The sequence below is a fragment of the Chelonia mydas genome, chromosome 3, assembly GCF_015237465.2.
Source record: "Chelonia mydas isolate rCheMyd1 chromosome 3, rCheMyd1.pri.v2, whole genome shotgun sequence".
In the NCBI taxonomy this organism is placed as follows: Eukaryota; Metazoa; Chordata; order Testudines; family Cheloniidae; genus Chelonia; species Chelonia mydas.
Genome location: NC_057851.1, coordinates 147,015,037 through 147,037,851, shown reverse-complemented (window position 1 = coordinate 147,037,851; position 22,815 = coordinate 147,015,037). Strand labels below are relative to the sequence as shown.

General features: G+C 40.4%; 1 protein-coding gene across 1 annotated transcript in view; it reads left to right on the top strand.

Moving 5' to 3' along the window:
* Positions 1–22,815, top strand: part of KIF6 (kinesin family member 6) — a 279,607-nt gene that overhangs the window by 107,799 nt on the left and 148,993 nt on the right. Inside the window, exon 10 of the mRNA XM_043543510.1 lies at positions 3,023–3,126. Coding sequence (XP_043399445.1) covers positions 3,023–3,126 — 104 coding nt within the window. The remainder of the gene's footprint in view (positions 1–3,022; positions 3,127–22,815) is intronic.

Here is a 22,815-nt window from a genome sequence, read left to right as displayed (position 1 = left end):
ACTAAGGAGAGTTACTGTATGTTTTTCACTGTTTATCTCAGCTAAACTGACCAACAGATGTGGAATCTTTTGATGCCCATTTTCTTCTCTTCTTCTTTAAAGCAGTTTAGCTTTGACTACCTCTGTTTCCAGACAAAAGTAGGATTTAGTTCAAACTAAAAACCAAACGCTGAGCTTCAATTGAATCTAGTATACCGTTGGCACTAATCAAAAAAAGAATAATAGTGAGCTATAGCTCACGAAAGCTTATGCTCAAATAAATTTGTTCGTCTCTAAGGGTGCCTCAAGTACTCCTTTTCTTTTTTTAGAATAATAGTGTGACATTCCCCTGGTGTTATCTGGACCTGTGATCTGCTAGATCACTCCAATCTTTGATTCTGGGAGCAAGCCTTACCCTGCTCTGCTCTGAGAACCCCCACTCCTGAGCTGTTCACGCACAGCCTCTAGCGTGTAAGCTGCTACCAGCTATGTGAGTGAGCACTTTTGGCCAGCCTCTGCTTGGACTGTGCAACTGAATGACACTAGTCAATATCTCCGGTCCCAGACACAACCCTAGGAACCTCCATTTTGCAATGTCCAGTTATGCCTGCTGGACGCTGCAAGCTTATTTGAGTTCATCAATTTAACAAAGAATTGATATGCATCAGGCTTGTTATCCCAAGGGGAGTCTCTGACATGCTTCAAACCAAACTCACTGCTTCAGGTAGAATAAACAAACAAATGTATTAACTAGAAAAGATAGACTTTAAGTGATTATAAGTCAAAGCACAACGAGTCAGATTTGGTCAAATGAAATAAAAGTAAAACACATTCTAAGCTGATCTTAACACTTTCAGTGCCCTTACAAATGCAGATGCTTCTCACCACAGGCTCACTGGTTGCCCTTCAGCCAGGCTCTCCCCTTTGTTCAGCGCTTCAGTCGCTTGGTGGTGATGTCTGTAGAGGGAGGTGGAAGAGACAGGAAGAGCATGGCAAACATCTCTCCCTTTTATCATGTTCTTTCTTCACTCTTGGCTTTGCCTCCCCCCTTCAGGGTCAGGTGAGCATTACCTCATCGTAGTCCCTGACTGACCAAGGGAAGGGGGGTGACTCACTCGAGAGTCCAACAGATCCTTTGTTGCTGCCTAGGCCAGTGTCCTTTGTTCCTGTGAGGCTGGGCTGGGTTTGTCCCATACATGCACTGATGAGGTGTGAACTGCCTCTCTGTTCCTGGAGAGTTTTGCCTGGGCTTGTTTTAAGCCATGGGGACACATTTTCAACCTCATAACTATATGCATGAAATTACAACCTATAACATTACTATAACAACAACGCTCAGTGCATCATGAGCCTTCCGAAGACACCCAACATGACAAACTTTGCATTGGATACTGCACAATCATATTATAAGGATGAACATGGGGGTGCAGGGTGTTCCCTATGAGATAAAGAGTGTCACAAATAGTATTTTATAATTATGGTTATTTGGTTATTTTTAACACTGTTTTTAAAAAATCAACATTTTACTCCTACCCTGTAGATTGCATTTCAAATATAGATCAGATAAATGTTAATCATTGTAACATTTGAAATCGCTAACTAAAGGTGCAGAGTCAGCTGCACACACTGCCTTTTTATACTTCCAGCCTAAATTTTCACTTTAAAGTCTGTACCAAGTACTGGATCAGTATCAGAGAGTAACAGTAGAGTAACCAGTCCTAATATCAGATTAAAAATCCTGACATGCCACTGGGAATACAGTACATTTATGGTGGTAATCAGAGAGTTTGTAATGAGACATTTACTAGCATATTTAATTCTCATATAAAATACTTCGTTGAATTGCAGTAAAACTTTCAAAGTACCTATGGTCCCAGTTATGTAAACATTAAAAAAAACTTTCAACAGTATTTTAGTTATTTTTAAAAAAATCAGAAATGCAGGAAATTCAAAGTTACAGTTAAATTTATGGTTAAGAAATCCATATATCTGAAAGGATTTTAATGCATGATTAGAACACCCAAAGAATCTTAATTGTAGGAGCATATACAATCAGATATGTTTAATTTTGCCTGAAATCCATGCCATGTAACATTTGAAAGGGCTGCCCTTTTAAAGCTATTGTATGTGGAATCAAGGCCTTCATATTTATTAAGGGTTTTGAAAAATAATGTACTTTTGATATTTCTCTAACCCGTCATAAGATGTTAATTCATTAAAAGGGCCAAATCCGGAGAGGTGCCAAGTACTTGCTGTTCATATTTTAGTCAAGGGGAGTTGCAGGAGGTCAGCACCTCACAGGATTTATTCCTAGGAGGATATTGTATTGCCAGAAGTCTCCTCATACAAACTTTCTGTTTTAAAGCAATGAGATTCAGGTTCCAATAGTGACAAAATTAGGAAACACAATATAGATATTCAGATCACCTCCTCAATTACTTCTGCTTATTAATGTGGTTTAATTACTTCTCATTATGTTGATTCATAATACTTGCTGGTTATTGGCTGTATATGAATGAAGCACAGTGTACCTTTATATAAGCACACTGTACCTTTATATTGGAGAATATTGATTTTTATATTTTAAAAAACTTCTACATTAAAAATTTAGTTTACATTTAGAAACTTATTTTGCTAAAGAAGAAAAGAATGATCCAGCTTTGGGGTGTGGTTGTCCAATCTTTTACTCTTTTTGGCAAAGATACAATAACAAGCAAAAGTAATGTCATAAAATTCTCTTCCACTCCAATGACAAATTATTTTTCTTATATATAATCTTTTAAAATCATGCTGTACATCCATGTCTTCTAACACATACAATTTACTGAATTTGGAAGGGTTTTTCCATTTTTATAAATGGAAAAGACAAGTGGAATATATTTAGTCATTTTGGCCTATTTGAAAAAAGGGAAATTGTAAAATGAGAGTGAAAAAAAAACACACACAATGTAATGTTCTATTGATCTCAGGTTTCTAATGCAAAGATCATGGTCTGCCCATTAATCAGAAGGTGATGCTTGTTTTATTGCCTTGCCATTTGTAGATGATTATCCAGCTGAAGAAGGTGATCCAGGAACTGAAGGATGAGCTGGCCATGGTAACTGGGGAGCAAAGAACAGAAGAACTCACACAAGAAGAGCTACTTCAGTAATGCTTAATATTTTCTTTTTCTACATTCACAGTGAAAGTTTTTGTTACCTTCTCTGTTGGCATAATGAAGTCCAATCAGCGTTAAATTCCCTGGAGACAATAATAAAGTGCAGTTAGGCGCCAGGTTAGAGTGACAACTTTCCATGAAAAGCTGTACTAGGCTGCTGGCAGTGTTTTCATAGCCTCAGCTTTGAGAAAGTAAAGAAAAGAGAATGTGAAGGATGGGAATATCCATCAGATCCCAGCTGAGAACTGTTGTATAATAATGCAAAGTAAAAAAAACCCAAACACTCTCAATACTGGATGTAAGTTCTGAAAAGAATTCAAGAACCGTCCTTTCTGTTGAGAAGTATCTTGCTGCAGTGTGTTTGTCCAGTATCAAAGAAAACTTGCACTACTAATACATAAAAAGAAAAGGAGTACTCGTGGCACCTTAGAGACTAACAAATTTATTTGAGCATAAGCTTTCGTGAGCTACAGCTACAGCTCACGAAAGCTTATGCTCAAATAAATTTGTTAGTCTCTAAGGTGCCACGAGTACTCCTTTTCTTTTTGCGAATACAGACTAACACGGCTGCTACTCTGATACTAATACATAGTACATCTATGCCTTAAAAGCCAAACATTTAGAATTTTATCAAGCATAGTATTCAAAGAGCATGTTTAATACATGTAAGTGTTTTGGGAGCATATAACTTTGCTGTAATAAAACAGTAGAACATAATGTAAGGTAGTTCTGTGCCTGATCTAGAAATACAGTCTGGAGCCGCTATACTCTATTCCAGTGTTTCTCAACCAGGGGTACGCGTACCTTGAGGGTTATGCAGAGGTCTTCCAGGAGATTCATCAACTCACCTACATATTTGCTTAGTTTTACAATAGGCTACATAAAAAGCATTAGAAAAGTCAGTACAAACTAAAATTTCATAGACTATGACAGGTGTAGGCAACCTATGGCACGCGAGCTTATTTTCAGTGGCACTCTCACTGCCCGGGTCCTGGGGTCCCAGGGTTTCTGCTGCTGGCCTGGGATACCATCTGCCGGCCCCCTGCCAGCTGGGGTTCCATCCACCAGCCCTGCTAAGCCCGCTGCCAGCTCCCGCTCCTGGCCACCGGTCCCAGGGGCTCCACTGTCGGCCTGAGGTACTGGCTGCCGGCCCCACTCAGCCCACTGCCGGCCCCAGGTCCCAGCCCCCAGTCCGGGGGGCTCTGCTGCCGGCCTGGGTTCCCGGATACCAGCCCGGGGCTCTGCAACCACCCCCAGCTGTGGCCCATTGGCCCCAGCCTGGGGCAGTGAGGGGTGCAGACAGGGGCAAGAGGGGCGCAGCTCAGCACCCCCACCTTAAAAATTGTTCTAGCGCCACTGAACTGGGATATTTTTAAGTCCTGATTTACTGCTTACATCACCATCATGCCACGTGGAACAGCGCACTGCGTTTGACGTTCAGATTAGAATGTACATGCAAGTACTGGAATCAGAATTTTCTGACAGATTTCAAGATTTCCAGTGATTTGGCCCAATGCTTTCTGTTCTAATTAAACCTGAAAAGTTCAATGAAAGCGACTTGGATTTGTCTGTATTTCAGTGGATGGGTGCTGAAGATTTTGAAATGCAGCTCATTCAGTTAAAAAGTTCAGAATTGTAGGCATCAAAGTTTGGAGATCTGTGGAGTGCACTTGAAGCTACCGAGATAGATCATGGGGCCTCTATTCTGACCTGCTGGACGTCCCTGCCAGTGAAATATAACTGTTTGAAGAAAATTGCTTTTGCAATGCTTTCAGCATTTGGATCCACATACCTGTGTGAACAGTTATTTTCAAACATGAAATCTGTCCTCTGTCCCTCTCAGAGCTGGTTAACAACTGATCACTCAGAAGCCTGTGTGCCACTTAAAATATCCAAATACGTGCAAGACATTGGAAAGCTCAGCAAGGAAAAGCAAGGGCCAGGATCACACTAAACTGATAAGATCTGCATTTTAATTTAATTTTAAATGAAGCTTCTTAAATATTTTAAAAACCTTATTTACTTTTCGTACAACAATAGTTTAGTTATATATTATAGACTTATTGAAAGAGACCTTCTAAAAACATTAAAATGAATTACTGGCTCACAAAACCTTAAATTAGAGTGCATAAATGAAGACTCGGCACATCACTTCTGAAAGATTGCCGACCCCTGGACTATGACGTGTTTATACTGCTCTATATACTGTACACTGAAATGTAATTATAATGTTTATATTCCAATTGATTCATAATTATATGGTAAAAATGAGCAATTAAGCAATTTTTCAGTAATAGTGTGCTGTGATACTTTTGTATTCATATGTCTGATTTTGTAAGCAAGTAGTTTTTAAGTGAGGTGAAACCTTGGGGTATGCAAGACAAATCAGACTCCTGAAAGGGGTACAGTAGTCTGGAAATGTTGAGAGCCATTGCTCTATTCCCAGCTTTGATAAGGACTATCTATGTGGCTTTGGGCAACTCACTTAATTTCTCTATGCCTCATCTGTAAAAAGAAATTAATACCCATCTTACAAAGTGTCGAGAGGATTAATTAATTATTTAACAGTGAAGTGATTTGATGTTAAATGTTAAATATTTATTACTATTAATATGTAATTAGTACTAAACTCATCCAAAGAAGGATTAGCAGTACTAACAATCTCCATTCAGGAGCAATGGCAAATTTTAGTGGCTTGAACCCTCACCAGAAACATTAATGTGCATTTTGTGGTTGGGTTAGCAATTTTAAAAAAAACCAAAAACTTCAATCGGTGTGTGTATTGAGGATGAGGAACCAGACAGAAATCTGTAAATGTTAAATCTTGCAAAGTAGATCTGAACCATTTCCAACACGGGCAATTATATTCTGCCTACTTAAAATGTCTCTGCAGTTTTTACTAGATTGTTAATTTATCATTGTGCCAAAAAAAAATGGGAGGTATCCCTTTCCCAACATGATCTGTGCCCCCAAATACCTTAGAAGCTAATATCAGATATGACATAATGAGGAAGTAATAAGATAGTAGGGTTGAAAAACAGGGTTAACATCTGTTGGATACTGTGGTTATTTAAAAAGTGCTAATGGCCAGCATAGTGGAGTAAAGAACTTTTTGTTTGTTAATAGAAGAAAGGAATTTCTTTGTTGGCCAATTTCTTGTTGGCATAACAGAAGTGAGTCTTGAAGAAGCTGAATAAAGGAGTCATCTTGTCTACATGTTGACTTTAAAGATTTAAATTTTCTCACTTTTGTCTTTGGGGTCTGTTTTTAGATTCCTTATTAGTTTATGGTTTTTGACATTTGGTAGAATATGACTTGCGTGAGAAAACATCAAAATGTTCTTTGTTTGGCAACATTTTGTTATCAAGTAGACATGTGAAATGTTACATGCATTACATCAATTTTTCACTCTCGGCTTGTCTGCTAAAGGGTTTTTGTCGTGTTCTGTGATGCTGGTTCTTTTAATTGTTTTTGAGGTCATGATCACAAATCCCACTTATTGAGATTTCCTGCCTCTGCTATCCTCTTCCCCAAGGTTGACAGTCAGGTATGGTGGTACAACATTGTAGTTGTGTGCCTCTGGAAAACCTACTTTAAGCAATGTGTGAATACAAATGCACAAGTTTTGAAGGGCATGAATTGAAAGAAATTAAGTGTTGTTCTGTTATGTCGTTGCTTTTTATCTTAACCCTACAAGGCAGTGGTTCCCCAACTTGTTCCACCGCTTGTGCAGGGAAAGCCCCTGGCAGGCCGGGCCGGTTTGTTTACCTGCCACGTCCGCAGGTTCGGCCAATCGCAGCTCCCAGTGGCCCCGGTTCGCTGCTCCAGGCCAATGGGAGCTGCTGGAAGCAGCGGCCAGTATGTCCTTCGGCCCACTCTGCTTCCAACAGCTCCCATTGGCCAGGAACAGCGAATCGCGGCCAGTGGGAGCCGCAATCGGCCGAACCTGCGGATGTGGCGGGTAAACAAACCGGCCCGGCCTGCCAGGGGCTTTCCCTGCACAAGCGGCGGAACAAGTTTGGGAACCACTGCTATAAGGTATACAAAAGCACTCCGTTCTGACTTCTCAGAAAAGGTAACATGGCTGCCTCTGAAAGGAGTGGCACGGAATTTCTCATTCTAATCCTTTCAGAGCAAAGTAGGGAGTTGATTGTCTGCCATTAATGAACACTGAGTGGCATAAAGCAAAACTCTTAGCAGGACCTTACTTGTATTCAGACAATTCCATTTTTTGGAGTATAGACCATAAAATTCTACATTCTCTTAACTTGGTCTTTTAGTTACAATTAGCTCAGAGTTGTGCAATGTGGATATTTGCCTTTTTAAAAATTATTCTTTGATGGAACTAAGAGCTTTGTAATTAAGATAGAGAGCCAAACTTAAGTCCCAATGACTGAGATACAAGACATTTCCTGGAGGTTAATAATCAACAAGGAATGCCTCTGGCCATTAACCCCAGCAAGACATTAACCCCAAAGAATTGCCTTGTTCCAAGGTCATTACTGCTATTACACACCAAAAATGGCAAACAAAAATAGACATATAGAGGGTTTTTTAATGGTTAATGTAGTTTCAAAGGGTATGTAGAAGGCATTGCTAGAGAATTGATTCCCTGTACACAAGCAAGTCAAATTGCTTGAATCTCAACATTCCATTCAGTTTATAATGATGATAAACCCAAGTTTGGATGATTAAAGTGGGAAAAGATTCTAATGTCAGGATCTAGTTATTTGTTTAGTTTGTGTGTTTTTCCACATACACTCTGTAGCAAAACATCTGGAAGTGAACTAAACAGCCAAATGAAAGTTTATAAAGCTTGTGCTTTAGTGAAAATGACTTTCTGTATTTGTTTGAACTTCTCCACATTTCTTCTGTTTGTTCTGATAAAATAATAAGTGTAAATAATTGGAGACTATTTAGTATATTATACTGTAGGAAATAAAATTCTTTAAAAACATATATTGTGAAAAAGATGCAACTGAACTGTATTTGCAGAATATATATTTGCATAGCCAGTCATGAGTGTAACTATATCTGCAGGTACATGAACACCAAGAAGTGGCATTTAAGAGTACAGCCCTCATTTAGTGTCTATCTGCCCAATACTGCAAACCCCTACTCACAGGATTAATCCCATTTATTGAGACTGTCCACATGAGAAGGACTGCTCACATGAGAGAAAGTTTGCAGGAACAACCGTAAACTAGGGAACAAATATAAGCGGACAGTCCTGTATGGGGGTGGCAGCATGATGATCTGCTATTGAGTGTGTGACTATGAAACCTCTTGTTATAAATTTGCATCAGGTTCTCCTACATTTTAATCTAAATAGGATTACTTAATAGGTTAGGAATGGGGAAGATAGTTATGACATACAGTAGAGGAGAAGAGATGCTGGCCCCACAATATGCCATCATTTTTATGGCTGACTTAGAACAACACTTCCTCAGCTCTCGTCCCCTAACGCCCCTACTCTACTTGCGCTATATTGATGACATCTTCATCATCTGGACCCATGGAAAAGAAGCCCTTGAGGAACTCCACCATGATTTCAACAATTTCCATCCCACCATCAACCTCAGCCTGGACCAGTCCACACAAGAGATCCACTTCCTGGACACTACGGTGCTAATAAGCGATGGTCACATAAACACCACCCTATACCGGAAACCTACTGACGGCTATTCCTACCTACATGCCTCCAGCTTTCACCCAGACCACACCACACGATCCATTGTCTACAGCCAAGCTCTACGATACAACCGCATTTGCTCCAACCCCTCAGACAGAGACAAACACCTACAAGATCTCTATCAAGCATTCTTAAAACTATAATACCCACCTGCTGAAGTGAAGAAACAGATTGACAGAGCCAGAAGAGTACCCAGAAGTCACCTACTACAGGACAGGCCCAACAAAGAAGATAACAGAATGCCACTAGCCGTCACCTTCAGCCCCCAACTAAAACCTCTTCAACGCATCATCAAGGATCTACAACCTATCCTGAAGGACGACCCATCGCTTTCACAAATCTTGGGAGACAGGCCAGTCCTTGCCTACAGACAGCCCCCCAACCGGAAGCAAATACTCACCAGAAACCACACACCACACAACAGAACCACTAACCCAGGAACCTATCCTTGCAACAAAGCCCGTTGCCAACTGTGTCCACATATCTATTCAGGGGACACCATCATAGGGCCTAATCACATCAGCCACACGATCAGAGGCTCATTCACCTGCACATCTACCAATGTGATATATGCCATCATGTGCCAGCAATGCCCCTCTGCCATGTACATTGGTCAAACTGAACAGTCTATACGTAAAAGAATAAATGGACACAAATCAGATGTCAAGAATTATAACATTCATAAACCAGTCGGAGAACACTTCAATCTCTCTGGTCACTCTATTTCTAATCTAAAAGTGGCAATTCTTCAACAAAAAGACTTCAGAAACAGACTCCAACGAGAGACTGCTGAATTGGAATTAATTTTCAAATTGGATACAATTAACTTAGGCTTGAATAGAGACTGAGAGTGGTTGAGTCATTACACAAAGTAAAACTATTTCCCCTTGTTTATTCCCGCCCCCCTCTCCCCCCACTGTTCCTCAGACGTTCTTGTTAACTGCTGGAAATGGCCCACCTTGATTATCACTACAAAGGGTTTTCTCCCCCCGCCCCACTCTCCTGCTGGTAATAGCTCATCTTAAGTGATCACTCTCCTTACAGTGTGCATGATAAACACCCATTTTTTCATGTTCTGTGAGTATATAAATCTCCTCACTGTACTTTCCACTGAATGCATCCGATGAAGTGAGCTGTAGCTCACGAAAGCTTATGCTCAAATAAATTGGTTAGTCTCTAAGGTGCCACAAGTACTCCTTTTCTTTTTGCGAATACAGACTAACACGGCTGCTACTCTGAAACCTGTATATAGGCTGATACAGCATGCAGAGTTGCCCGTAATTAGGAGTCACCTTACAATAATGGCTCTCAGAGGCACAATGAATAATTCTTTTAGAATAGAGGCAGTCTGTTTGGCCTAAAACATTAGGAATCTCTGCCAGACTAGCATTTCTTGTTAGATGTGGCTACTTATCCTATCAAAGGAAATTATAACTAACATCTACTGTGGAGTGCGGATCTATTTGCAAATTTCTACTGTGTTAACATATCTTCCATTGACCTTTAATGATCTGTATCTAAACTATATATTTTGAAATATTCAGAGTATTTGTAGTTCTTTTACTTCAAAATTCTTAAACTTTAATAGAAGTCTTTCTGTGGTCTTTCCTTAAGGTTTATGTAGTATATTATAAATCAGGAGCAGGTATTTAACTAGAGAATTGAATAACAAATTTGTCCTGAACATATTTAGACCTTCATATTTTAGCAGTTTCATGCGTTTCTTCGCCTAAATTTTGGGAAGACCAAAATAAAATTAGACTTTTAAAGGCATTCTGTACTATGTGGTGTAATCAATTTATTATTAGTTTGGTGCTTACAGATACCCAAAAGAAACATTCAAGTACAAAATACCTGAGCTAAAATCTTTCAAGCACTAAGCAAGTACTTCATTTGCTATCTTTGTATAATTGTTTATTTCAGTTAGGCTCTTTTCAGTAGAGTAGGGATACAAAAATGTAGCTAGGGCCTGTGGAGAAGCCATGGTGCTCAGAGCCAGGAATATTTTCTAATCTAATCAAATTTATAATGTGTCCATGACCATGTATCTTAGCACTAACAAAAATTAAATAAGCATCCAAATAATCAGAAAGATTGTATTCTCTCTCTTTCTCATTAACGGGGTGCACATGGAAAGTGGTGATACTACTTCTCTACCTCTTTACTTCTCCCCTCTTTTCAAGACTAATCAGTAAAATGGGCATAGTGATACTTCTGACTGTTGTCTTCTAGGTTTGCTGTAGGAATTAATTAGTTAATATTCGAGTGTTCTGAAAATATAATTAGCTATACTGTATAACTATTACATTTCAAATTACTTGATTCATTACTTTCTGCCAGTAGGCCCAACTGAAGTCAATGGACTATTCACCTGAGTAAAATGAGTAATGTTTGGCCCAGTATGTGAAAATGTTTCTGTAGCTGGTTCTTTCATTTACTTTTTTTATTCAAATAGAGGGAGGATCTTCCAGTTGTTTTTTTAATTAGTGGAAAGGAAAAAATATCTCTGAGGGAGGCCACATAATGCTACATTGTCACATTGTTTTTCACAACATTCAAAACAAAATGAAAAACAAATGAGTTTGACTCTTCTAGTGTATAGTGCATTAATACACAGCACAGGTCTTGAGAATAAAGCTACAACTGCCTCTGGAATTGTAAGCTTAAATTCTATCTTGTGTAGGTAGCATTTATCTTATTTCTTTATATTTAGGGTTGTATTATTTTTATACTTGGTTAAACATGTGAGAGTTCTGCTGCTCTCATTTAGTTTATTTAAATATACAATATTATCTTCTGCTAGATTGCCTGGTTCAGAATGGAGTTCATAAAATGCTCTCAAAATAGGAGTTGCTTCCTTTGAATCTCACAATCCGCTTCCTTAACTATAATGGGCCGATCCTTAAATGTTCCTTGGAGCTAAAGAATTAGTTCCTTGTTTAGAAAAAATTATTGGAACCCTTTGCACACTTGAAAAAACATGTATAAAATAGCATCATGAGTACACCCACTAGAAGGTAATTGTATACTCACAGGTTTCTGTAATATAATTTTAAATTTAAAAAAAGTTACATTTAAATGGAATCCTTCTCCTTTTTTCTGTAAGTAGCATGCCTGAAATAAAAGGGAGAGGCCTTTTTGTTTGAATGATGTCGGTATAATTTCTTTCTCCGAATGAGCTCACTAGCAACCTAAGTTTTATGCCCAGAAAATCAGGATTTCAAATCAAAACGTTTGTGTTCCATAGCACCCACGCTTCCAGAATCCATGCCAGTTGGAACTCTCTACACCCAGGACTGGAAATGCTGGCCTAGCACTTCAGTCTATTAATAACTTTAACTTACTTCTTTCAGGTACACACACTGTTGCAAGACCTTTTTATTTTTAACTTAATCAATTATTGTTCATCTTTTTCAAGTGCTGGACTTGTCATTAGTCCCTTCTGGCTTTTATTTTCCCAATTCAACATTTTGACATCTTTATGCTAGCACAGTACTAACAGTATTGCACTGTGTGATAAAACATGGAGCTTTAACAGTCACACAAGGCTTAAGCTGGTATACAAACAATGCAAATAGTATTTTCATTCACAAAAAGGGTAATGGAGATCAAGTGCTCATATTGGCTTATATAGAGTCCATATCAACTGCGAGGTGGTGGGGACAAAGGGTATAATTACCTTGTCTCATATCAAGACAACTATGAAAGGTCAGAATAACAATGTGCAAAAAAATCTTTACCATATTTTCCCCTGACAGTAACTGAGTGCATAACAGGCTGGTGACATAGCTCTAGGTGTGCAGGAGCTCTGTACTTCCACAAAATTATCCTTCAAAGCTGCATCAGTTTGATGGACAGATTAATCTATATTAGTTTCATACTGCAGCCCTTCACTGTGGTATCTGAGCACCTACATTTAAAATGGCCAGTACATAAGAATAGAAATATGGCAATTCTGGGTCAGACCAATGGTCCATCTACCTCAGTAGCCTGTCTTCCAACAGTGACCAATGCCAGCTGTTTCAGAGGGAATAAACAGAACAGGGCAGTTATCGACTCCTAGTTTCTAGCAGTTAGAGGCTTAGGATACCCAGCACATGAGGTTGTATCCCTGACCATCTTGACTAATAACCATTGATGGACCTATCCTCCATGAACCTGTTTAATTCTTTTTTGAACCCAGTTATACTTTTGGCCTTCACAACATCCCCTGGCAATGAGATCCACAGGCTGTCTATGCATTGTGTTAAGTAGTACTTCCTTTTGTTTGTTTTAAACCTGCTACCTATTAATTTAATTGGGTGACCCATGGTTCTTGTGTTATGTGAAGTGGTAAATAACACTTACTTCCTTATTCACTTTCTCCACACCATTTCTGATTTTTTAGACCTCTGTCATATCACCCGTACTCTTCTCTTTTCCAAGGTGAACTGTCCCAGTCGTTTTAGTCTCTCCTCATATGGATTAAATATATGGCAGGCGACCAGCTTGGCTTAATGGTGAAATCCTAGCGGATCTTAAACATAAAAAAGAAGCTTACAAGAAGTGGAAGGTTGGACATATGACCAGGGAAGAGTATAAAAATATTGCTCGGGCATGTAGGAAAGATATCAGGAGGGCCAAATCGCACCTGGAGCTGCAGCTAGCAAGAGATGTCAAGAGTAACAAGAAGGGTTTCTTCAGGTATGTTGGCAACAAGAAGAAAGCCAAGGAAAGTGTGGGCCCCTTACTGAATGAGGGAGGCAACCTAGTGACAGAGGATGTGGAAAAAGCTAATGTACTCAATGCTTTTTTTGCCTCTGTTTTCACTAACAAGGTCAGCTCCCAGACTGCTGCGCTGGGCATCACAAAATGGTGCTGAAGGAATTGGCGGCTGTGATTGCAGAGCCCTTGGCCATTATCTTTGAAAACTCGTGGCGAACGGGGGAAGTCCCGGATGACTGGAAAAAGGCTAATGTAGTGCCCATCTTTAAAAAAGGGAAGAAGGAGGATCCTGGGAACTACAGGCCAGTCAGCCTCACCTCAGTCCCTGGAAAAATCATGGAGCAGGTCCTCAAAGAATCAATCCTGAAGCACTTAGAGGAGAGGAAAGTGATCAGGAACAGTCAGCATGGATTCACCAAGGGAAGGTCATGCCTGACTAATCTAATCGCCTTTTATGATGAGATTACTGGTTCTGTGGATGAAGGGAAAGCAGTGGATGTATTGTTTCTTGACTTTAGCAAAGCTTTTGACACGGTCTCCCACAGCATTCTTGTCAGCAAGTTAAGGAAGTATGGGCTGGATGAATGCACTATAAGGTGGGTAGAAAGCTGGCTAGATTGTCGGGCTCAACGGGTAGTGATCAATGGCTCCATGTCTAGTTGGCAGCCGGTGTCAAGTGGAGTGCCCCAGGGGTCGGTCCTGGGGCCGGTTTTGTTCAATATCTTCATAAATGATCTGGAGGATGGTGTGGATTGCACTCTCAGCAAATTTGCGGATGATACTAAACTGGGAGGAGTGGTAGATACGCTGGAGGGGAGGGATAGGATACAGAAGGACCTAGACAAATTGGAGGATTGGGCCAAAAGAAATCTGATGAGGTTCAATAAGGATAAGTGCAGGGTCCTGCACTTAGGACGGAAGAACCCAATGCACCGCTACAGACTAGGGACCGAATGGCTAGGCAGCAGTTCTGCGGAAAAGGACCTAGGGGTGACAGTGGACGAGAAGCTGGATATGAGTCAGCAGTGTGCCCTTGTTGCCAAGAAGGCCAATGGCATTTTGGGATGTATAAGTAGGGGCATAGCGAGCAGATCGAGGGACGTGATCGTTCCCCTCTATTCGACACTGGTGAGGCCTCATCTGGAGTACTGTGTCCAGTTTTGGGCCCCACACTACAAGAAGGATGTGGATAAATTGGAAAGAGTCCAGCGAAGGGCAACAAAAATGATTAGGGGTCTAGAGCACATGACTTATGAGGAGAGGCTGAGGGAGCTGGGATTGTTTAGTCTGCAGAAGAGAAGAATGAGGGGGGATTTGATAGCTGCTTTCAACTACCTGAAAGGGGGTTCCAAAGAGGATGGCTCTAGACTGTTCTCAATGGTAGCAGATGACAGAACGAGGAGTAATGGTCTCAAGTTGCAATGGGGGAGGTTTAGATTGGATATTAGGAAAAACTTTTTCACTAAGAGGGTGGTGAAACACTGGAATGCGTTACCTAGGGAGGTGGTAGAATCTCCTTCCTTACAGGTTTTTAAGGTCAGGCTTGACAAAGCCCTGGCTGGGATGATTTAACTGGGACTTGGTCCTGCTTTGAGCAGGGGGTTGGACTAGATGACCTTCTGGGGTCCCTTCCAACCCTGATATTCTATGATTCTATGATTCTATGATTTCTTTGGGAACAGCAACACAACCTTTGAATATGAAAATAATCAAACATTATTTCAATTTGGAAAATCTGGAGGCATTTGTTGCTTTACTTAAAAATTAAGATAATAGCAATTGGCCTGAACCTGAAAGGACTGAGCATCTTCAACTCCAGTTGGCTTCACTGGAAGTTGAAGGGGCTCAGCACTTCAAAGGATTAGGCCCAAAGTTTGTAACATTGCTAGCTTAAAAATATTGGAGCTTCTGTTTGCGACTTGAGGATTTTATGTGTTCTCTAGAAAACCAGGTCTAGCTGCCAGGTAGGTGGTTCACATTAATAAACTGATATATAGTAGTAATAATAATATTTAATGCTTACATAAGGCTTTTCATTCAAAGATCTCAAAACGTGTTACAAAAGAAAGCATAATTATTTCTAATTTACAGATAGAGAAACTGAGCCACAGACAGGTGACGTGTCTTGCCCAAGGTCATACAGTGGGTCAGTGTTGGAGCTGAGGATAGAACCCATGTCTCTTGACTTCCAGTCTGGTGTATTATCCACTAGATATATTGAATGAGATCCCATCATCTCTCCACCACTACCGTCTTGTGACTCATTATAATCTAGTGTGACGGGGCAAGGCCAGATGGCTATAGTAGAGTAGTGGGAGATAGATATGTTAGCCACGGGCTAAACAAATCCCTATTACCAGAATAAGCAAATGGCAGCTGCTCCAGGTCAATTAAGACACCTGGGGGCAATTAAGATCTTTCCAGAAGGCAGGGAGGACAGCTAGGTTGATTGGGACACCTGAAGCCAATCAGGGGCTGGCTGAAACTTGTTTAAAGCCTCCCAGTTAGTCAGGTGGGTGAGCATGTCAGGAGCTATAGGAGGAAGTTGCGCTGTTGGAGAGACTGAGCAGTACGCACCATATCAGACACAAGGAAGGAGGCCCTGAGGTAAGGGTGAAGTGGATCTTGAGGAAGTGGGGGCTGCTGTGGGGAAGTAGCCCAGGGAATTGTACGTGTCCTATTTCTAAAAAATCAGGTACCATAGCTGATACTATTAGGGTCCCTGGGCTTAGGGATCCCGGAATAGAGGGCGGGCCCAGGCTCCCCCCCTCCTTTGCCCAGAGACTTTGCAAGGGAGGATAGCTTCTCCTCGCCTCCCTTGCTGGCTTATGATGAAAATGGCTCAGTAGGCTGTGACCCTTGCCTCTAGAGAGAGAAGGAGTACGTGGAGGGTCACAGTGAGCCTCTGAGGCTAACGAAATCCACCAGGAAATGCGGGACCCCCAGAGACAAGAACAGAACTTTTTCACACTAGGATTAAAATACAAGAAAAAATGCAAAGGAGAAAAACAAAAAAGAGAAGTCCCCTCAGAACTTCCACATATAGCATGGGGCAGGGAAGAAGGGAGATTATTTGTATATTTTATCAGTTTTCAGCAGATTTCTCTTGTTCATGACCTGAGCTTACCCATTGCCTCAGTGACAATTTCAGCTTTTCCTTGCAGGTATCCAGTTAGATAGTTGAAAGATCTACTTAGAACAGAGTAGAAAAACAGAAGGATCAAATCTGTCTTCTTGCTGTCTAACAGGCTACAACACTGAAGCCTGATCCTGAGAGGTGTACAGCACATCTCAGAATCTGGCATTATGTTTAACAGAGGAGTTGTTTGTGACTTTACATAGTTAGTAACTATGTTATTAAAAAAGAAAAGAAAAGTTCTCCTTCTAGACATGGATCACCAAATGACCTAGGCCAAAATGAGGGCTAAATCCAGTTTGCCTTAGTCATGCAAGAAGTCTCATTGACTTCAGCAGGACCGCTCTCAGGAGTAAAGCAAGCAGGATTTGGCTTTTTAAACCAAGAACTCTGGCTGGAAAAATCAGGTGCCCTCGGCTTCATCTACACTTAAAAGTTATATCAGCATATCTGTGGTGGTCAGTAGTGTGAAAAACCACACACCTGATGGGTATCGCTGTGCTGATAGAACCCCCAGTAAGGATGCAGCTATGTCAATTGAAGAACGCTTCTATTGACGTAGTTAACATAATTCGGGGTACTGATGTAGTGTGTTCCTACACCAAAGGAAAAACTCCTTCTGTCCATATAGGCTGCGTCTACATTAGAGGGCTGTGCCAGCATAGGCTGTGTAGTGTAGACATAGCCTTAATACAGAATCATAGAAATGTAGGATTGGAAGGGAGTTCAAGAGGCCACCCAGTCCAATCTCTTGCTAAGACAGGATTAAGTATGCCTAGACTTCTATTTATACTACTAAATAGTCTACCTTTTAAAGAATATAAAGTCACAAGACCTTTAACAAAGCTTGAATATTTCTTTCTAATGTGTTAACATTGTATTGTAGCAAGACTTTGTGTTGTGTATCCGTCTACCTGATAATCATAGTATATTAGGGTTGGAAGAGACCTCAGGAAGTCCTCTAGTCCAATCCCCTGCACAAAGCAGGACCAACACTTAAACATGGAAGGGTGAAATCCTGACGCCATTAAAGCAACTGGAGTTTTGCCATTGACTTCAATGAAGCCAGGATTTCACTCACATTACTCTTTTTAAATCTACCAGTGGCTGTGCTAGCGTAATGCAGTAATTGAATAAAACATGATAATTAACAAGCTCACGTATCACTCATTTTCACTTTACAAGAAATTGGACCTCAGCAACAATTTATGATATATAGTTTACCAATGCTGGGTTTGTTTGCTTTTTTCCATGTCAGAGCAAACTATTTATGTGAAAACATAAAAACTGATACTAGAATGGGGTCTACAGCTTTTATTAATTATATTTTATATTTTTATTGAAGCATTTGAGTACTCAGGACATAATACAATTATCTAAGGTGGCTAAAAAAAGCATGTGTCAGTATATGCGGTAATTAGCATCTATAGTTTTCTATTACAGTAAGGGCCAAATCCTGCTTACCTAAAAAGGAATCATCTACTTGCCTCAGTAAGCCAAGCAATATTTGGATCAGGAAGCTATTTTTACATTAGCCTCTTTTAGGAAATTTATTATTATTATTATTGCTTATTAGTATTAGTATGACCGTAGTACCTAGGCACCCCAATCATAGACCAGGACTTGATTGAGCTATGCACTCTACAAAACGCAGAACAAAAAAACAGCCTCTGCCTCGAAGAGCTTATAAACTGAGTACAACAGAAGAGACAACAAATGCATCCAGATGGATAGGAAAGTACAAGGAAGCAATGAGACAATGTTGTCTACATTGACAAGACAGACACATGGTGGTGGGAGGGACAGAACACACAAGCAGAGTGAACAATGTGATGGTGGAAAACGTCATGTTCTATGATTTATTTATTTGCTTGGTTTTCGATGGAATTTAGGAGAGGATCAGCTAAATGGAAAGAGAATGGAAGGGCAGGGGGGTGAAGGGAACAGGTCAGGGGAGGAGAGGGTAAGAGGGGTAAGTATGCTTTGTGTTAGGGGGCTTATTCCTTCACCCTCTTCCTTCCCTGGTCCTTCTTGCATGAACAGAGAGCAACAATACCCGAAGTCCAAAGGTGCAAACAATTAGATGTTTATTGGGGTGAACTTCCAGCAAGCATGATTCCAGTTTCCTTCCTTAGTGTCCCCCTTCCCAGCTCTGACACCACAGAGCCTTACACCTGTGTCCCTGTTCCCATTCCTGCCCTTAGCCAAACATGATTCCAATTTTCTTACCCCCATTCCCTGTTCCTATTTCCCCCTTTAGCAAAACATGATTCCAATATCCTTACCCCCATTCCCTGTTCCCATTTCCCCCTTTAGCCAAACATGATTCCAATTTCCTCACCCCCATTCCCTGTTCCCATTTCTGCCCTTCACACATACACACCCACTCACTTCCTGATTGACTGCAGACTATATAGTAAAACTTGAGTTCTGCTTAGCTATACCTTAAGCAATCATTTTCCTGAAATTTAACTAACCAATCCTAACATATTGTAACATGATTATGTAACCAATTATATCCCACCACCTTAATTAGTTTACACCCAGCAAAATTAATTATACAGCAGACAGAAACAATCACAGAACCAGACAGAGATTATACAGACAAACAATAGCAAAGTGGGAACTATAATGACAAAACAATACAGAAGTGAGGATTTCACATCCCAGCTATTGATGTGAGTTCTTGCCAGATAGGATGCTATCAAACTAAGTTTCCTTTTACATCTTCTAGGCACTTCCCTTTCTCTGGATGTGATAGGCATTATCAGGTCAGGAGTGTATTCCTAACAGCCCAATAGCACCTTCTTTCAACGTGACTAGTTTGGAATGTAAAGATGTGACCGTTTGCTTCCCAGCTTATGGCTGCCTCTGCTGCTTAGCCAAAGGCCTTAGCCTAAGAACAGGGCCTCAGACTGTCACAGTAAGAGAAGGACCTTACACTGGCAGACAGTGATTTTGATTCTTTCTTTTATACCTCTAGAACTAGCCAAGTGATAAGAATACACCTAAATTCTTAGAGTATGGGCCTTTACAGACAGGCCTGAATATCTATATCCTAACACTGTGAAGCTGTGATGAAGAGATTCTGAGGGGGTTGGAGGAGAGAGGGGAGGGTTGGTGCAAACAACAAATCAGCACAGAGTAGAGACAGTCAGAACGGTCTATGCTTTTGACTGGAATGTCCAAAGATCTCTGCCTTGGCTGGTTCTGTTCCTCTCCGCTGGAGTTTCTGGCTGGCTGCTTTTTTCAGTTTTCCCCCAAGACCACATTAGTGGGGGAAGGGAAGGCACTGTCTGGATCCTAGTGCCCCCAGAATGGGGCAGTTTTCCCTGCACAGTTCTGGGTCAGAAGGTCCTGGCAGCAGGGGTGAGGTGTCCCCAGCTGGGCCCCATTTTACCCCCTCTCTTCCAGTGCAAAAGTCCCTACTTCGGCTGCTTCACCACTGTTGCAGCTCCAGTGGCGGTAGCAAGGTGAGAATACCGGTGTATACAGCACATTGGTAATTTTACCACCGTGTGGTCTAACTCTGCTCAGAACAAATCTGGATGACACAGAACTGCTGCCGTTTACGCTAGAGCTTCACGCTAGTTCAAAGGTGGAAGACTCCCTCCCCAAAATAGTCAAGGGTAGATGAGGCCTAAATGCTTTTAGACTACAAGGTAAAAAATATCTTTTGCAAAAAACATGCTGAGACATTTCATTTGAAACCAGAGCCCACTAAAGGTTATGAATAACAATATAACTCTTATACATAGGGCCTGATCCAGCTCCCAGTAAAGTCAATGGAAAGACTCACACGGACTAAAATGGGGTTGAATCGGGCTCATAGCTTATTAATCTACTTTGTGTTGTTTAATATTAAGAACAGACTGCATTGCATGAGTGCCTTGTGTTCTGCAGCTTAGTCATAAAGGGATCTTTTGGTATAGATAGTGGCATTTTGCAGCTCTTTGCAGCATAAGCTGAGATGTATACTATACACTTTATCTCTTTTGTCGTAACGTTAGCAACAATGCCTGGAAGTATTTTCCATTTTCTCACTAGTCTTTCATAAGAACATCCGTTAATTAGCTGGTTAGAGACCCTGGGGGTTTTATTCTCCTATTGATGCATAGAGAACTTACGTGGATAGCTTCTATTAGCTATGATGGCAGTTACGTTTCAATCTGTCATGTACCAATGGATAAATAGATCCCTAGTGTTTAGTGAATGTGTTTAGATCCCTAGTGTTTAGTTCAATCACAAACTAAATTACATGGTCAGACTTGAATTCTTGGTTCCTTAAAACATTTTTTAGAAAGAATTCTCTGCCACAGTGGACTAGAAGGGCATAGTATGAGTTAACAATAGCAGGCCAGAGACCCTACTGCAAAGGCTATAGTGAACAAACTGAATGTCTGCCTTCTCCTCTTAGCAGATTTTGTGAAGATAACCTATTTAATGACCTCAAAAATGTTTCAGTAGCTTCTTTTGTTTACAGCAATTTTTTATAGTCTTGGATTTCAGGTTCACATGTCATGGAGTCCACAGCTGACACTAAATTGTGAATTCATTGTTCTTTAACTGAACTCCACTTTTATATGTGATATACGGTACCAGTGGTCTGTGGTTAAAAAGCAAGAGCTCCCATAAATGAATCATCGCACACAAGGCAAGGGCAAAATGAGGGCTTCCAAAATCCCTAAAAGTCTTGAATTCTTGCCCTTGTGTTTTGAGACCCTGCATGCTACATATTATTGAAAGCTCTAAACTTTAAAAACAAAGTATGTAAAAACTGGCTGATGGTGCTTTCTCTGATGTATTTCAGCTGTGTCATTTGCACCCTGGTTCATGAAAACATGCCTTACTGGTTCAAAACTGGAAATGCATATTGAATATTGTTTAAAGAGGTAAACACTGCAGTATAGCAGATATCAGCTGATCGTCTTTCAGTTGGACTGTCATAGAATCTGCCTCCCATCTGAGGTAATATGGATAGGCAGCTTTTGTGGTTTTGTGTGTGGTATGACTAAGGTGTTGATAGGCAGGCTTAATTAAGGAAGAACTCATGAGAGCATGGACGGTGGTAGAACAGAGGTAAAGTTGGTATTGTAAATCTGTCTGTAACTGCTGGGTGGTTAGAAATGTCTGCATTTACAACATAAGAGCATTATAAAGAAGAGGGTAATAAAAGACCAAAGAGTTACTATGTCTTAATACTTGTAAAAAAATATGGGATTTAGGAATGGCATAAGATGGGAAAAAGGCAAAAGAAAAACAGGACAAGGGGGAAAAGATGAAGTAATTAGAAAGGACTTTCTGTTTCTGTCAAAACTTTCACTTTAGTGCTATCACTTTAGTTATCATGAGAAACAATTCAAGTCCTTTGAAACCAAACTGAAAAGAAGAGGAAAAAAAGACTGTGCACCTGTGTTGCTCCTTTATGATCTATAAAGACAGTCTCATAACATGTTTTGTTGTTTTTTCTTCACACAAAAAAATCCAAAATAAATCCAAAACTTTCTGCTTTATTTGTACTTTCAGAATATCAGATCCAGTCTTCTTTCTCTTTTTATTTATGATTTGTTTTGGTGTGAGGACAAGGCCTTTTGCAATATTTTTGAAAGACTTCAGTGATCCTCTCACATGAGAGCTGCAGCTCTCCCAAGGCTACGATTCAGCATCCTCTCCACCCTCTGGCTGTGTGTACACTGGGAATCGTGTTGGGTAGCACCTGCTAAAACCCTACTGTAGACAGACCAATCTGTATTTTAACAAATATTAGCTGGTAGGGGTCTATCCTAGGATTTACCTCCACCAGCTAACTCATGTTAGAACTGCAACTTGCCTGGCCTACACTACAATTTTAACACCACTATTGTTAGATTAACACTAGTGCAGATATATCTACCTGTGCTACAATCACACCTTCATTTGCAGTGTACACATCCCTAAAACTGCTTAATGCTTGACACAATGCTAAATTAGTCATCTACACAATGTTACTAATACCAGTGGAAATACAGTTTGGCAACAGTGAGAAATTTATAAAAAAGGCCAAAGTGAAAAGCTAGGACCGGATATTCTTGATACTAAACTGGAAAAAACAAGAACCAGATATAAAAACCAATCCAGAGCCTCTTTATACACCAGGCAGGAGGATTA